Source organism: Populus nigra, chromosome 12 (genome assembly GCF_951802175.1).
Source record: "Populus nigra chromosome 12, ddPopNigr1.1, whole genome shotgun sequence".
NCBI classification, from domain to species: domain Eukaryota; kingdom Viridiplantae; phylum Streptophyta; class Magnoliopsida; order Malpighiales; family Salicaceae; genus Populus; species Populus nigra.
The window spans coordinates 11,018,600-11,036,175 of NC_084863.1; the positions used below are offsets into that span (position 1 = coordinate 11,018,600).

Here is a 17,576-nt window from a genome sequence, read left to right on the forward strand (position 1 = left end):
AATTGAGTTAATTTACGAACTAACTCCTCCCATGTAGTAATGACGCCAGGTGCTAGAGAATTTAGCCATGCTTTCACTTTTTTTTAATGGAGAAGGAAACGTTCTTAAATGAATAGCATTTTTGTTTATGTGCTTGAAGGTGTCACAAATCTCTAGAAATTTTGTGATATAAACAATAGGACTCTCTTATTACAACCCCTAATTGAACAACTTGCTATATAATTTGAATTATTGTTGGCTTAATTTTTAAATTATTAGCTTGTATAGTTGGCCTCCTTATGTTATAGTATTCCCTCAAAGCCTTATTCACTTCTTCATTCCACTTATTTTCCATAGTAATGGTAGATGTAGTGATTTCTTGCCTTTTCTTTTTATTCATCTGAAACAAAGTTCTCTCAATTTTGAGATCTAAAAGTGGAGGCTCTATTTGATCTGAAACACAAAACTAAGATCTAATCAAAGCAATCTTCAAATAAAAAATAATCTACATTAGTAACAATTTAGCTAGTATCAATATCAATAACAAAAAATTTATCATCGGCAATGACAACAAAAACTTAATATGATAAATCTTTGCAAGTAAACAAAATTGTAACTAGTTGTAAAGTTTTTGTGAAGAAAAGAGTGTTAAACCTACAATGACTAATTATGCTATTGAGTATTGAAATTTGTCAAATTAATTATTGTTTAGAAATAAAACCAATATTTTATAGGATTGACCACCTAAATCAAACTAAAGTGTTTGACAAAAGCAAATTAAAAGAATAAAGAATAAAACTTAAGGTTGTAGAGATAATAAAAATAAATCTAGAGCTTTTGATTTCACCTAGTTAATCCCACATAATTTATTATAACTTGGTATAAAATTCTAAATCTTCATGTTATTGATTAAAAGATCTCTTAATATTGTTCAGTATTTTTTCTCGAACAACATTAGAAATATCTCCACCTAATAATTCAACATATTTGTATTTAAATTAAATTAATTGAAGATTCATTAGGCTCTTCAGATTTTTCTTAATCTAAAATAATACTAATCATGGTAAAATATATTTATCTTTTGCTCAACTAATGGTGTTTAATCCTGAAAGCTTCTAATCATAAATTACTTCTAAGTCTCATTATCATTAAAAATATCAAATAATAATTGGCCAAAAAATTTTAAGCAATAAAATCAAGGATAAACACTCAATGTGAAAAAATTAAAATTCAAATAACTTGAAATTCAAATTTTGTAATCAAAACTAGATTACATGAAATTCCTAAAAAAATTAATTTTAGTTCATAAGAAATCTTAAATAAACTATGTTCTTATTGAAGTATATCAAAGAAAAATAAAGGAGAAGATTAAAAACTTTTTTTCATGGAATTGGTAGAAGAAGCACTCCATTATAACACTTGGTTTTTCTTGTTCTCGCCTTCTACCTCTCTCTTCTCTTTTCAATGGTTAAAAAATACTCTTGTTTACTAGCTCTAGTCATGGTCTCTTCCTTGATCTTCTTTTTTTTGGTACAAAATATCATTTTATTTGATTCATGATTTTCTTTCTAGAATTGGCCGATTCATACCTCTGACTTCTAGTTCTATATTTTCCATCATATAAATTTATTTTGAGAAACTCATAAATTTAAAAGTTATATATCTTCATCTTATCTTTGTTGTGACATTAAGATCGCTTAATTTGGATATCTATAAAGAAAGTTATGCTTTTATTCTTAGAATAGAAAATTCCACTTCTAAATGGGTTTTTTTAATTGCATAGTGTTTAGCTATAATTCAATAATAAAATTTTGAATTTTTACTCCAAAGGTTATGATTCCATGAATTTATTTCTTTTATATATATATATATATATATATATATATATAAACTATATAAAAAAAAATATTCAAGATAAATAATTAGCATAAAATTTAAATAGATAAAAATCATATAAAAGTGTACGACATTAATAAGCTTCACTTGGTAAACAAGTCTTGAATCTCCAGAATAGTGAAAGAAATCCAGAGTTCATGAAAATTAGAGCAACTTTCATCTCAGCAAACAGCAGTAATCTCAAATACACATGTTCAGTCAGTATTTTAAGCTCTTCAGAGAAGTTATAAAACGTGGCCAAGAAAGACAACGTTTGTTCATGAGTAGTTTACAGGACAGTTACAAAAAGATCTATAAAAGACAATGTCATTGGGATAGAGACAAATGACCTTCGAAACTAGATTGAAACAGATAGGTTTTCAATTTGGGTAGCGAAGAAAGATTCCTCAGATTTGGATGGGTTTTCTTTGGTTGCCATGATCAAGTTTTGGTAGAGGAGTCGTTTTTGCAAAAAGGTTTGATTTTGCAGGGAAGAAAAGAATTATCTTAGACTTCATTTGTTTACGCGGCTACGGCTGCTTTTCAAGTAAACTGTGTAAACAATATGTTTGGTAACAATAAAACACAAATTACTGTGTATGTGCGGCCCGTTAAAACCGTTAGTTCGTGAGAAGCAGCTCTCAGCTGCTTCTCAAGCGGCCGCGTCTAGTGACCAGGTGAATTAATTCACCTGGGCACTGTTCACATGAACAGCGTTGATTCACTTGGCACTGTTCACGTAAACAGTGTTTCAACTGTTGATTGGACCTTGTCCGACCCGGTAATTTTTTTTTAAATTATGTTTTACTCGAAAAACTAGTATTTAATAACACTACATAAATTAGAAGGATATCGTATGATGACGTAGGATTTGTAGAATTTGATTGCAATTCCAATTCTTGCCGAGTCCGACCCAGTTAAAAAATATTCAGTTTTTATTTTTATTTTTAATTGTGTTTTATTCAAAAAATTAGAAGGAAATTGCTTGATGACATAACAAAAAATTTAGTTTTTGTTGTTGTGCGCTTAAGAAACCATGGAAAATATAGTCCTTGTTGGATAGATTTCGTGCGTGATGAAATTGCACATAGTTTAATGGAATAATATATTTGATATCAATATTATTTATTTCATGGTATAATAACAGTAGTTAAATCTATAATATTTAAATTAAAAACCATCAATATTAATATGTATATTTTTTAATTATTTTATAATCTCAATTTGAAAAGTATTTTTTAACTAAACACATTAAATTATTTTTTATTCAATCTCAATTTCAAATATAATTTTAATCAAACATATAATTTTTCAAACTAATCTCAAGTAAAAATATTTTTATTAAATAATTTTTTTTACATCACAACTATAACAGCAGGTACGGCAATTCCCAATATTTAAAAATCAATAAAGTTGCAACCTGCAAACAGCTCTCACAACGTCTTTTCAAGTTTCAGAACACCTAAAACTTGGATGGTTACAATTCGTAGGCAATCTGATAGAGTTTTAGGCAAATAGCTTGGTTTCTCGTAAGCTCATAATCATTTCTCAAGCATTAAATTCCTGCATGAATATCATACATGGAGAAAGATTCCTCGTTTATCTGCATAACTTTTTTTTTTCTTTCAAAATTATCCATTGTTAAGCCTTGCAATCTTCCTTTCAATTATCCATCTCTACCTTATCAATTGTCATCATGGATCCCTTGACAAATAAACAAGTTGATTACCCACCAGGGTTAATTAAGTTTATCCAGCGATCTACTTGTACGAGATTCTCATTAAAAATATATTTGAAATTATGGTAATGATAACGGTAACAGTAATGATTAAAAGTATTTTTTATTTAGAAATATATTAAAATAATTTTTTTATTTTTTAAAATTCGCACATCAAGAAAATTAAAAAATATATAAAAAAAATTTACTTTAAATAAAAAAAATTTAAATTTTAAAAAATAATATTTTCACCACGTGACATATTCCAAATATAATATAAATAATCAAAGGATAAAATAGCTTACACACGTTGACAATTAGGTCATTTCACTTGTCTTAGTCAACGAAAATGGGAGCAGATCTATAATGAGGACGCAGAAATGTGATTGATTTACTTATAAATTATCAATCCCAGTTAATATTATATTATATTAGAAGTCCAATCATTTTTCATTTGTTTTTTCTTTCTTAATTTATTATTTTAGATTTAACATGATTGGTAAATAAGTTTGTGTGCCTGTGAGGACAAAGGTTATAGAAAATTCAGGCATTATTGGTAAATAAATTCCCCTCCAAAGTCATTTTCTTAAAAAAACAAAAAAGGTGAGGATTTGTTTATTTATGAATGATGAATATGGTTTATTCAGAATTTTGATAAATGTTGTTTTTTAAAGTATTTTTTATTTAAAAATATATTAAAATAATTTTTTTTTAATTTTTTTTTTGACATGAGCACATCAAAATAACAAAAAAATTTATTTCAAGTAAAAAAATTAAAATTTTCATGAAAAGCAGGTTGAATCGCAGCTCTAAACGGACATAGAAATCCAATAAAAGATATAAAAAGTAATATTTTATCTAACCATAATATTTATAATCACTTTCTAGATTATTTTTTTTTGTGAATGCACAAATTTAATATGGATGATCTATTAAATTCGATTAAAAAAAAAATTTAGTGTTCAATGTATGAAACTAGTTTGATGAATGCACCTAGACTCTTTAATTTATCTAGTAGTTTGAAAATATCTTTTATTTTATGAGACAATAGTTTTTAATTAAAGGAAAGATTTGAGATAAAATGTTAGGAGTCAATTAATTTAATAAATAAATTTGATTTTGAAATCAAATATTTTTGGAAAAAGAGATGGAATAATTTTTAATTTTGCCTTTTATTTGAATTTCATTGTCTAAGGCTTGATTGATAATATAATTTTAATTTTATAGATATTATTGAAGTTTTATCTCTTTTTTTATGCAACTTAAATCAAGGATTTAACAATATTGCTATTAAAATCAGTTACTAACAATGTACAATCAAATTAATAAAAACATTAAAGTTAAACAATGCGGGAAAACTGCTTTTCACCCATATCCATTACATTGTGAATTATAATAATAATTCATAGTGTATTGGTTTTTTTTTAGTTTTAAAAAATTATTGTTCACCTACACTCATTACATTATGGATTACAATATATAGTAATTCATAACATATTGTTTTTTTTTAATCTTTGTTATCATTTTTTTGTCTTTTTCATCTTTTCAATATTAAAATGATTGAGAATTGAAATTTTTAATTTTTTTTATAGGATTCAAGTGATTTACAAGTTTATTAGAGTAACCTAAATTGCCCTGGTTTATAGGTTTGGTGGAGTGTTTTTTTTTTTATATATATATTTTTAATTGAATTTGAATTTGTTATTGTTTATTTTTTTCATATAATTACTTGAACTTGAATTTTATTGTTTATTGTTTATTGTTTATTGTTTATTTACTTGAACTTGAATTTTAAAAATAATTTTGAAAAAAAGCCTTGTATATATATTTATAAAATCTGTTACAACCAGCAATTAATTAATTTATTCGACCTATAAAGTTGAGAAATAGTTGGGTTCATTTAGCAACCTAATTAATGTATATGAATAAATATCTCAATCTAATACATAAAATGCTTGTTTATATATCATCCAAACCAACCATACAAGTTGGCATCACAAGAAATTCCTGAATTATTAAACAACTAATTAATTCAAAAATAAATAGTATGGTGATCAAGAAAATAGTTTTTTTTTAAATTTAAATATTAAAATCGGTATTCAAAATAATTTATAAAATTTATTGGAATGCATGAAGCTCATTCACGAGATGGGATATTTAACCTATACCATTTAGGATCCACAAAAAAAAAAAAGATTCTAAAAAAAATATACTTAAAACAAAAATGGCAAATATATGTTGACCATGTTTTCTTTCTAATAATATCAAAAATAAACTTTTATCCTTGAGAATCCTTCAAAATTAAATTACAGAATGCAAGATAATGCTAGCTGACGTGGGAACCCCCTATAAATACTCTTCTCGTCAAGGGCATTATTCTTGCAACAGGTCAATCTTCTCTCCCTTGTCTTCTTCTCTCTCCTTACTATTTCTCTGACATAGCCAGGAGATGGGTAATAAACATACGGAGGAGATTGGTCTTGGCCATGGTCATAAACGTATGGACAGCCTTGAAGAGAATGTTTCTGTGTTCTTTCCTGAAGATTTTGCTGATGAGTCTGATCGCTCTTTCGAGGACGAAGATGACTACGAGTCTGATCACGGCTTCCATGACCCCATGGAAAGGGCTATATTTTGGGAATCCCAAGAGGCCTTGCTTCAGGTATTTAATTTTAATTACAATAATTTACAAAAAAAGAAAAAAGATTATAATAATTATAACTAAGGGTTGGCATTGCTTCCTTTTGTTCTTATGTATTTAGCTTCTTTAGAAATGATATATCATGCATAATGCTATTCAAGTTCAGATGTTTACTATAGCTAGCTACCTGATCAGGAAATGAATATTAATAGAATTTTTACAATTAATCTCTTTATAATAGGATGGTTAGTTCTTCCAAAATCTCTCATCCTAGCCTGTAACCAGTAATTAAGTGTTAAGTTTTTTGCATTTTGTGTTATCTTTCGACTATGATTGGAGACAAAATTGAAATCATGCAATATCTACTTGGATTGCAATACTAAATTATATATATTTGCCTGTGTATAACGTAGGATATATATTAATTGGTATAGTAATGCCAACATACAGGGACCGACCTCCATTATGTTTTGGGGAGCTTGGCACCCTCAAAGTTTTATAATATCTTAATTTTAGTATTTTTTTTATATTTTTCATAATAATTATACATTCAGCCCATTTTCAAATAAAATATTTACTCTCCAACCTTATAATTTTTACATGATGGCACCTTCAGATAAAAGCTTTTAGTTCCGCCCCTGGCAACATAGGATATATGGTCCAATAGTGGAAGCTTGTTTTGAGATTTTTATTTTCTTAATATTGGTAGTATTTATTTTTTGCAGTGGAGCACTGCTTTTAAAATAATAAATTTTTTAAAAAATTAATTTTTAATGTTTTTAAATCATTTTAATATATTTATGAAAAAATTATTATTTTAATGTATGTTTAGCTAAAACATACTTTAAAAAATAACTACTATTATACCATCAAATACTGCAATAATCAATCTTTTGATACAGAGCATATGTACTTGTTTTCCTAAGATGCTATCTGAATCGGAGTACTCTTCAACGCAAAAAAGATTTTGTGAATTAAAGTGACCAATCATTAGTTATTTTTTTCTAATTCTGTAGAGATATGATTTTGAGATTTTTCAGCACTGAATCCACCATTGAATGGACAAGCAACACCAGGGGACTTCCTGGAAACTACGACCACCATATATTGATTTAGATTTTTAGACAAGTCAGGTCCTTTTGTCCGGAGAATATAAGATTTTTTGGGGGCAGAAAATATAAACATCAAAATAAATGTGTTAGATATTGTATGGTTGTCACTGATTTGGAAATTTGCTCAATTGTGGCATCATTTTCGTTACAGACAACCTTAATTATAACTGGTAATAATGGTGCCACATGTACCGTCGCAAACCTCCGGTTGTTAACAATGAATCGTGTGCAAATTGGGTAGGTATGAAAGCGATGTCCCCCCATAAAATCTTGGAAAAAGAAGACAAATATATTAACTTTTAGAGCTTTGATTGGGGTATATTTTACTTCGTTGAAATTTCAATCGTCATTTCGGTAGTGGGGTAGGACGGGCGATTGAGAAAAAAAAAAAAAAAACTTATTACTATGACGTACTGAATCGATCACTTCTATAAATAAATAAATAAATAAATAAAAATATAGGGAGTAATCTTAGCCAACTCACGAGCTCATTACCTCGTGAAAACTCTTAATAATGTAACAGGTAATTGCATCATTACACATGTATAACACTGGGAACTTGTAATTGTGAGATTTAGCGAAACCGATAAATTGTTTTTGCAGGAAGTCTTGAACCGCTGTAGCAAAACAGGTTCAAAGTTAAGGCAGGAGGTCTACAGAATCACAGGGGTAGCGAAGGAGGCTGATTTTTGCAGCTGCTTGAAGCCCAGTAAAGGGTGCACTACCTGTTTAAGGCAGAGGGTTGTCAATTTGCTCACCCAAAAGGGATTTGTTGCAGCTCTTTGCACGTCAAAGTGGAAAAACACCAAAAAGTATCCAGGAGGTGATCATAATTCTATACTTCTCTGCTTAATTCAATGGATTTATTAATTTTTTTTAGGAGGTACAACAAGTTTTATACCAGACAACTAAGAACAATTTTTTTAACAAAAGATTATTACATAAACATAGTTAATGCAGACCATGAAAATTCATATTTAAGGGAATATAAAATTCTACGCTGAAATTGAGATCCACTCACCAATCAAGAAATTATTACATCCTTATCCTTTTTAAAATTTGAAGGTGAAACCTTGAAATAGAAAATTAGGCAAATTCTACAAGGCCTTTAAATAGAAAATATAGTCATGAAAAGATCTATGCTTTTCTTCTTGTATAAAAGAGTAATTCTGTTTCTTAAGATACCCTTTCTCTCTCTCTTTGTGTGTGATATGAATTTTATCCATGCCCTTAATTTCCAGGGAAGCACGAGTACGTAGAAATGATTGCAAGCACAATCGGAAGCAAGAAGAAAATTCCATATCTGATTGAGTTGGAATTCCGAGACCAGTTTGAGATGGCTAAAGCATGTGATGAGTACCGCAATCTTGTGGCCCAGTTGCCAGAATACTACATAGGAAAAGCTGAATACCTCAACGCCATTGTGGGCATTCTATGTGATGCAGCCAAGAGATCAATGAAAGAGAAGAAAATCCACATGGGTCCATGGAGAAAGAGAAGCTTCATGCAAATGAAATGGTCTAATACTTCTGGAGGACGGTCTGTTGAAGAACCCTCAAGCAAGATATCTTCTCTGCCCTCATCAAGACAAGCACATGAATCTTGCTTTCACTTCTCTGCTGCTCCAGCATTGACTGTGACTTAGAAGGTCATAGGATGTCAACCAGTTTTGTTCTTGTGATAGGGAAGTTTTGACCATCTTGAGCAGTGCCACCTATATAAGCAATCCATATATATGGATGCAGGCAATGAATAGGATTATTGTATACCGAGTGCTTGTAGTTGTATTTGCGGCTATATATGGTTGAAGGCAGACCCCAATGCTGAGCTTTCTAAATGGGGAGCTAGTTTTGCATCTTTGTGGGTCATTCAAGTAGTTATCATAAGTCATGTTAGAGGGGCTTGAAGTGTTCTAGTACGATGCTTGAATACTGCATTGTTCAGGATAAAAAAAATTGAGTGTAATATCATAGATGTATTGTGTTCATGTTTTATGCAACTATATATCCATCATCGCGTGCATTTTGTGCAGTGTGTTTCCATTAGGAAATTAACTTCGTAGTTAAAACAAGGTGAACAGGGGTCCTCAAGCATAACAAACACAGCCATGATTATTATTATTTTTTTTATAATCATCGATTTTATTAAAAACATGACTATTTAAGCAATAGCTATATAAAAAAAAAATACTTAATTGAGATATGAAAAAATAATAGATAAAACAAATCAAAATATCAGCAAATCTATATTAATTTGTTCAAAACTTAATGTTATCTGTATTGATTAGGAGATTAGATTTTTAATATACAAACTGATGAATATATATAGGACTTCAGTTAGTAAAAGAGACAATGAAAGATCAAGTTAAAACAGGAACCAAGATCTGCAATACTCTCTTGAAATATAATATTATTCCGAACTATCCATATATTTTAGATTGTGCAAAAGGATTAAAGCTTTCAAGCTCTTTTTCGAAAATTTCCAGTAACCAATACAGACTATTGATATAACATATCATCCAAACACCTATGAAAACATCCACTAATTCCCCACCAAAATAGAATTCTCATCCAAATATTCCAAGCACAATCACAATGAATGAAAAGGTGGTAAGTGTTCTCAATACCTATACCACAGAGATTGCAAGTTGCTTGAGTCTCCAACACTAAGTGACGATGAAGCAAGAAACTCTTCATGCTGAGTTTATTTTGAATAGCTAGCCAAATAAAACATTGGATTTTTGTGGGTCAATTCTTCAACTGAACATCTGTTTGAAAGTGAAGATTCCCTTCATTTGTAGTTTGTTCATTCAAAGCACAACAAGTCTTCACGGAAAAGGTTCCATTACTTGTGGCTGTCCAGATTTTCTTGTCATGACCACTATTACTCACAACAGATGAAGCTAGGAGAGAATTAAGAGAGGCTACATCTTCTGACTCATAGACCATAAGTTCTCTCTACCATTTCAAGGACCGGACCCAATTTCTTTGAATTCATTGCCCTGAATCTGCCACTGTTGCATCCCAAGAACTGGAGACATGAAACAATCTTGGAAAGGCATTTTGAAGAGAAACCAATCTGACCCACACATCAGTCCAGAAACGGATAGATGAGCCATTTCCAACAACATGCCGAATGCTGCTTCTAATAGTATCGAAAGAAGGATCAACAAGTTGCAAGAAAGATATTATACCACACCACACTCCCGGGGAGTCTTTGAGAAAATGTTGGCAGGCCATTTGTAAAAATTAATGTATATTTTTTACAAATATATTCTTTCCAAAGAGAAGTACCAGGCGTACCTAACCGCCATACCCATCTGAATAGCATGCCTTGTTTTTCGCCAGTAGAGAGCCAACCCCAACATAAAATCCTTTCTTGGTTATGATTATGAGTATATATGTCGGTCATAAAAAAGAATCTTCTAAAGAAAAACGATTTGTCCCAAAAATCAAGAATTATATTAGTTGCATTTAAATTATGATATTTGCTGAACATAATTTGCATCCTCAATCATTACATCCGTGATGATGAATCCTCATGGCCAAATTAACGAAACGACTAGGTTTCACGAAACACCTCGCTTTTTGTTTTTATTTTTTTACTTCATTCTTATTTTTTTTAATTTGATTTTTTAAAAACTATTTCCATGAAAGTTTTCAATTGAATTATATAAAATTTAAAGTGAAAGGATCACAATATAAAATACAAAGAAAAAACATGGTTAATCTCCAAGTTTTTAGAATTTTTATTTTTGTTCAACAGTTCATTTTATTTGTGTTTTAGTCCATTAATCATAGAGAAAAGAGAGATATTATCGAAAAATAATTAAGTTGTTGTTTGGCCACAATTCAACCACTAAAATTAAGAATTTTTTTGTTAAGAGTTTTCTTTTCTTGAAAGGAGTTCAATGTAAATGAATATTCTCTAAATTAAACATAGCATGAAAGTAGATTGGGTTCAGTTTTAATTTTTTTTATTTGGTTGATTATATTTGTTAACATTGATTCTGTATTGTTTTAAAGTTGTTGAGTGGTTTATATAGGTTTTCTTAGTGTTTTAGAGATGCTCTCACATGAAAATTGGTAGAATGATGAATATTTAGGATAACCTCCTTTCCAAACCACTATAGTTTTGGTCATATTCTAGATAGTAGTTTAATAGGTGACAAGTTAGTTGCAATGACAGGCAACGTGTTGCTTGTTTGCTTAGTAAGAAAATGAAGCACACGATGAGCAAGCTTGGGCTTTTAGGCCCAAGCGTAATTGATTTTTTTTAATTAAAACCAGGTACGTGGATTTGACATATTTTTATTTTTCTTCTTTGATTTAAATTTATTCTTTTATAATTATTGAACTTAAAATAGTATAAATAAATTAATTAAAAATATATTTGAATACTATTGTATTAAATAACATTCAATTTTTACTTTATTTTCAAAAATGTAATAGTTGTAGTATAATATTATCAATTTTTTTTTTAGCCTATCATTATTTTTTATTATTTTATTCAGGTTGCTTTTTTGATAGCATATATTTTTATTGTTATATAATAAATAAAGATTATTTTATAAAAATGATATTATTAAGCCTAGTAAGATCCATAACTAGACACATTGGTTTGTTAGGTTAGTTTAAGTAGGCTCGGTTTGATTGAAGATATTATCATCTTAATATTTAAAATAAAAATACGTCGTATGTATTAAGTTTTGAGTTTATAATCAAAATTTTACTATAAATAAAAAATATATTAAAAAATATTTTTAGATTTTAAGATAATATATTAACAATGCCTACATATATGTTTTACATTTAAAAAAATATTTTCGTCTAACCAACAACAAAACAAAGTACCAAACAATCACCTAATTTCTTCTTAAGTTTGTTGATGACCTATATTATCCCTGACCAAACGATGTGCTTATCTTAAAAAAAAAAAAGATATGAAAAGAAAAGAAAACAGAGAAAATAGTTCCTAATCTGAAAGGGTTTAAACTATCATTTTGTTCCTATGTTTTGTTAGTTATTGAGAATTATCTCTGTATTAGCCTTGATTTATAGTTGTCTGCAATATGTATGGGTAAGTAGTGGAACATATATTTATTTTGTCACGACCTCTTGCAGCCATTCTTTATTGCATTCCATGCTCTATATTACCTTGTTAAGCCCACATGCCAGCCTAACTAGCAGCCATTGTTATGCAGGAAGCGGGATTGTTGAGGACGTGAGGACTGAGGAATCAAGCCATGGAAAATTAGTTTTGACACAAGTCATTGGAAAATAAAAAATGAAAACCATTATTCTCATTAAAAAAAATGATGGGCCTAGATCAACGCTCCTACTTCTGGACCGAGGTTAAGCATACCAACGAGCCTAGGATGAAATTAGGAGTTAGCCCATAAGACTGAGATGCACAACTTATAATATGGCCTAAAAAGTCTAGCAGGCATGATCCCCTAGGAGGCCTAGCTTATCCAAGCATTTTGGTGGCTTCAAAATGGACTCGAGGAACAACCTACTTGTGTCCATGAAGACTTGATCCCCGACTAACCTCCTTGGATCCCGCTTGAGCTCACTTGCACTATAAATGGGTCCACACTATTATTGTTGCCAAGTTGGACTCGTTTAAGTTTAATGAACGGTTGACATGACAAGGTTTTTTACCTTGAACAAAGCGTCACCAACCATTAGGATTATTTTTCAATATAATTATTTGTAATATAGATTACATAGTTTATTCTCACTTTTTCCATCTACTCCATACAAGTTATAACTTAATTCTTGGGTGTATATAAACGTCCATGGGTTCACAATGTAGAGCGAGGGATAACACAAATATAAACACTCGTAAACATTTTCCTTTTCCACACCTACTGCATTTATTTTTTTCATTTTCTATTTATACAATATATAACACATAATATTTAAGGCTACATTCCTCTTATATTTTTAAAAACTAAGAGAGTATCTTATAAAAAAATAAAAGATTTGTTTTAGAGTGCTTCATGAATAGTTAGCCTAACTCTTCTGCTTCAATCCTTTAAACCCTAGCTACAGAGACGTCCAAAACTCTTGAAGTTCTCTTAAGAATTTGTTAATGGTTTCATTTATAATAAACAGAGCAAAAGCTAGTTTATATTTTTTTTATTTTCAACTCTTTTCATGGTTAAGAATCTAGAAACACTAAGACATGATGAAGAGTTATATAATTTTTTATAGGTGTTTCATCAACTTTTTTTATTTTAAAAAAGTTACTTATGCTCTTCTAGCTACACAAGATTAGTTTTAGCATGAATATTCTAACTAGCTCTTCCTTGTCACTCACTCAACACTAGGATGAAAGTACTAGGTCATACTTAAAGAGTTTTAACAAATAAATGCTCATAATAGAAGGCTTTCTTGATCTTATTTCCTTAGAGGCCTTGATCAGTAGTGTTCACAACCCTACTTGATGGAAACAACTTACACTTTCCTAGAACTAACTCTTTTCAAGGTCAGGCAAGTCATAGAGAAGGCAAATGTGGTTAAACAAAATTGCCCTTGATTTTAGAAGCAAAAAAAGAAAGAAGAATCCTCTAAACATGGTTGATCCCTAACTAGTTCTCAAACATAAGAAAAAAAATAAAAACTTAAAAAGGTTAATCCAAGATTGCGTTGTCTTTCTCAAACTCCTACTTTATCTTTAAACAATACCCTACTCCTATAAAAGGTGATGAAAAAACATATAACCTTAAAAAGTAATACTTATTTGACAAGGTAAAAGACATAATACTAAGGACTACTATGACCTAAAAAAAAGATAGAAAGACTGATCACCAAAGGCTACCACTAAAAATTTATAAATAAAAAGGTTTAACATATATCGAGAGGAGAAAAGGTTAGTATGCCATATGAGACATTGTTTAAGATAAACATTATCCTATATGGGCTTTAAATAAATGGAAACTCTAGTTTAGATAAAAAAAAAAGATTTATGAAAAGCTAGTGCTTATTACCTCTTGACTCCTAAACTTGTGGCATAAACCCATCACATTTAGTCTCATTGACAATAAGTGAGTGGCCTTCCTCTATACAAATGCTTTAGTAACCACCATTATCCTTTATAACCATATAGTGCACAATTTACTCATAAATAATAGGAGTATAATGAACATTCCCTCTTAGATAAAGATGACATAAATTGATATTGACTCTTTTTGGTTAACTTTGGTTAAAACTTCATTTATTAGAATAAAAGGTACATGTATGCTAGTTGAGGGCATCAAAGATATACCAATCATTGTTGGTAACTTCACAAATGACACTCTTCAACAAAACCTTCATGATTAACTAAATTCTACGTATAATTTTATCATTGAAAGACCTTTTATGTATGAGATTAAAATGACAATCAATTCATGGTACCTAATCATAAAATTCCTTCCTGAAAGTGGGATGACCATAGTAAAAAGAAACCGCTTTTAGCTTAAATACCTTCACTTGTCTCAAGGGTAAGAAGGTTGTATTGGTGAATTGGGCAAGGTCTGTGAGACCAAAGATATAGAATGAAATTGTGAATGATTTGAAAAAAATGAGTCTCTATAAATAAAATGCATGCTTCATCTTTAAGTTTGGGTTTACTTTAGATCCCAAACAAGATAAAACCCTTATAAAGCTCTTTAATATCCAAGAAGACAAAAATTCCTTTGAGCCAGTAGACATGCCAAGCATTAACATAGATATGGACTCTTGTAGGTTGAACGTAATTTTTTTTTTATTTGTTAGAATAAGATAAATTTTAAATGAGGTGGAGAGATAGAAAGCTATATTTAAAAAAAAAGTAGACAAGTTATTAAATGTTGGCTTTATTCAGAAAGTGATGTACTTTGATTGGCTCGCCAATAAGTCATGGTGAAGAAAGCTAATAGAAAATGATGGGTATGTGTAGATTTTATTAACTCCAATAAAAAATGCTTTACAAATAGCTTTCCTTGTCTAAGATAGATAGACTAGCAGACTACACAATTAGATTTGAATTTATAAGCTATTTATGAACTTAGACTACCCTTAGATCTCTATGTGGCTTAATGATGAAGAAAAAACATATTATATCATGAATATATAGATATTTTGTTATAGATCCATGCCATTCAAGTGAAAAAATATTAGGGCCGCACATTAGAAGATGGTGAACAAGATATTCAAATGACAATTAAAGCCTGTAAAATGATATACTTATTAAGATCATGATTTTTTAGCAACATATTTACAACCTTTGCAAGATTTTCTCTATTCAAAGCCAATACAAGATACATTTAAATCTCATTAATTATGCCATCCTAGACCCTAGATACCTTTACTATGAAAGAGGATATAATTAAGTTTCCTAATTAGGAACATAGGATAGAACACAACTCCAAGAAAGTAAAAGTCATCCTAGAAAGTTCTTTTTGGTTGTTAAAGGATATTCAAAGGCTAATATGAAGAGTCATCATCCTTAATAGGTTCATATCTTATCTAGGAGAGTGTTGTTTACCAATCTTTAAGAGATAAAACAATTTCTAACTTTGAGTGCACTTTAGAGTGTCAACAAGCTTTTGAGGAGTTTAAGGCTCATCTATCTTCACCAAATGTCTTGTCAAAACCTAGAGAAGGTGCAAACCTTTTTCTCTACCTAGGTATGACAAACCTATTTGTAAGCAACTATTTTTGTTCATGAAGAAGAGGGAGTATAGAAATTCATGTATTATATTAATAAGACTCTCTCTGATATAAAGACCAAATAATTCAAGATTGAAAGGATAACCCTTATCTAATTTAATAATACTAAAAAACTAAAACCTTATTTTCAAGTGGACGAAATCATTATTTTGACAAACTATCCCTTTAAAAGTTTTTCATACACAATACATATCTAGACACTTGGTGAAATAGGCCATCAAATTTGGATAATTCAATCTCTTATACCAACCAAGGTTAGTCATAAAGGCTTAGACTTTAACTAATTTTAGTATAGAATGCTCATTCACTAAGTAAGTAACACTCGAACAAGATGCATCACTACCTAAGATGAGCCAACCACTTGTAAATTATATGTCTATGATTCTTTTAATGTCCATAGATATAGGGCTGAGATTATACTAATGAGTCTAAATAGATAGATCCTTAAGTAAAAACTCCTTTATGAGTTTTTCTTCTCTAATAATATGATCGAATATGAGGCTCTCATAACCAGCCTAAATATGGTTTAGGCTTTAAATTCTCAACCTTTCCAAGTGACTATCTGCATTAGAAAAGCCTATATAAAAAACCTCGTATGAGATAAAAAGCAAGAATATGGAATAAGGACATAACAAAACATATGTCACTGAAAGACCATCACATATGATTCATTTGTGATAATAGAAAACCTTGGCTATTTAAGGAGAGACATGTAAAAAAAAATGTTAGAAAGATTCAACAAGAGCAAGGGCAAATCATTTAATTCTCTACATATAGGTCATTTTAAGTTAAGTTCCAAAAAACAATTCTACAATTGTAGAAGAAAATAAAGAGATAAAAAATATTCCTACATATTAGTAGTTGGAAGTTTGATGTACACAAATGATATATACAAAGCCAAACATTGCTAATGTAGTTGGTGTTGTAAGTCAATTTCTCTCCAAACCATATTAGGAAGATTAAAATGTACATAAAAGGATATTGAGATATCTCAATGAAACATCCAAAGCATGCCTATATTTTGGTGGTGGTAAACTTGTATTAGATGGATACATAGATATAGTTATGATAGGCGATATAGATTCCAAGAAGTCTACAACATATACATGATACTTTTATTGGGAGGCTGTGTCAACGTAATCAAAATTATTAAAATATGTTGTTTTATCTAATATAGAAGTATAATATAATGCAGTGGTAGAAAGATCCAACGTAACTCTTGTGAATGAAAAAGTTCCTAAAAAATCTAGGATTGGAAGAAAAGCTCGTACTCATTCATATAAGGTATCAATAGATTCATGATGCTTTGGAGATGAAGACATTCCAACTTGAGAAAATTTATACTGATAACAATAAATTAGATGTGATGATTGTAGTTTTTCTTAAAAAGAAGAAATTTGTTTTTAGAGAGGAAACTGGCATAAAAGAGCCTTTAATATGAGCACAACGAGGAGAATTATTGGATCCTACCCATGTAAATATGGCCAGCGTAGCCGTCAATCCTATACCAATTGTCTCAGGGATAATTTCTTGTCAAAATTTTCCAACTCTTA

At 29.7% G+C, this 17,576-nt stretch overlaps 1 protein-coding gene across 1 annotated transcript; it reads left to right on the plus strand.

Moving 5' to 3' along the window:
• Positions 1-5,934: 5,934 nt before the first annotated feature.
• LOC133670126 (uncharacterized) lies at positions 5,935-9,355 on the plus strand. Its single transcript, XM_062090599.1, has 3 exons — positions 5,935-6,233; positions 7,928-8,147; positions 8,566-9,355. The coding sequence occupies exons 1-3, from the start codon at positions 6,021-6,023 to the stop codon at positions 8,967-8,969; spliced, it is 837 nt and encodes a 278-aa protein (XP_061946583.1). The 5' UTR covers positions 5,935-6,020; the 3' UTR covers positions 8,970-9,355.
• Positions 9,356-17,576: the final 8,221 nt, after the last annotated feature.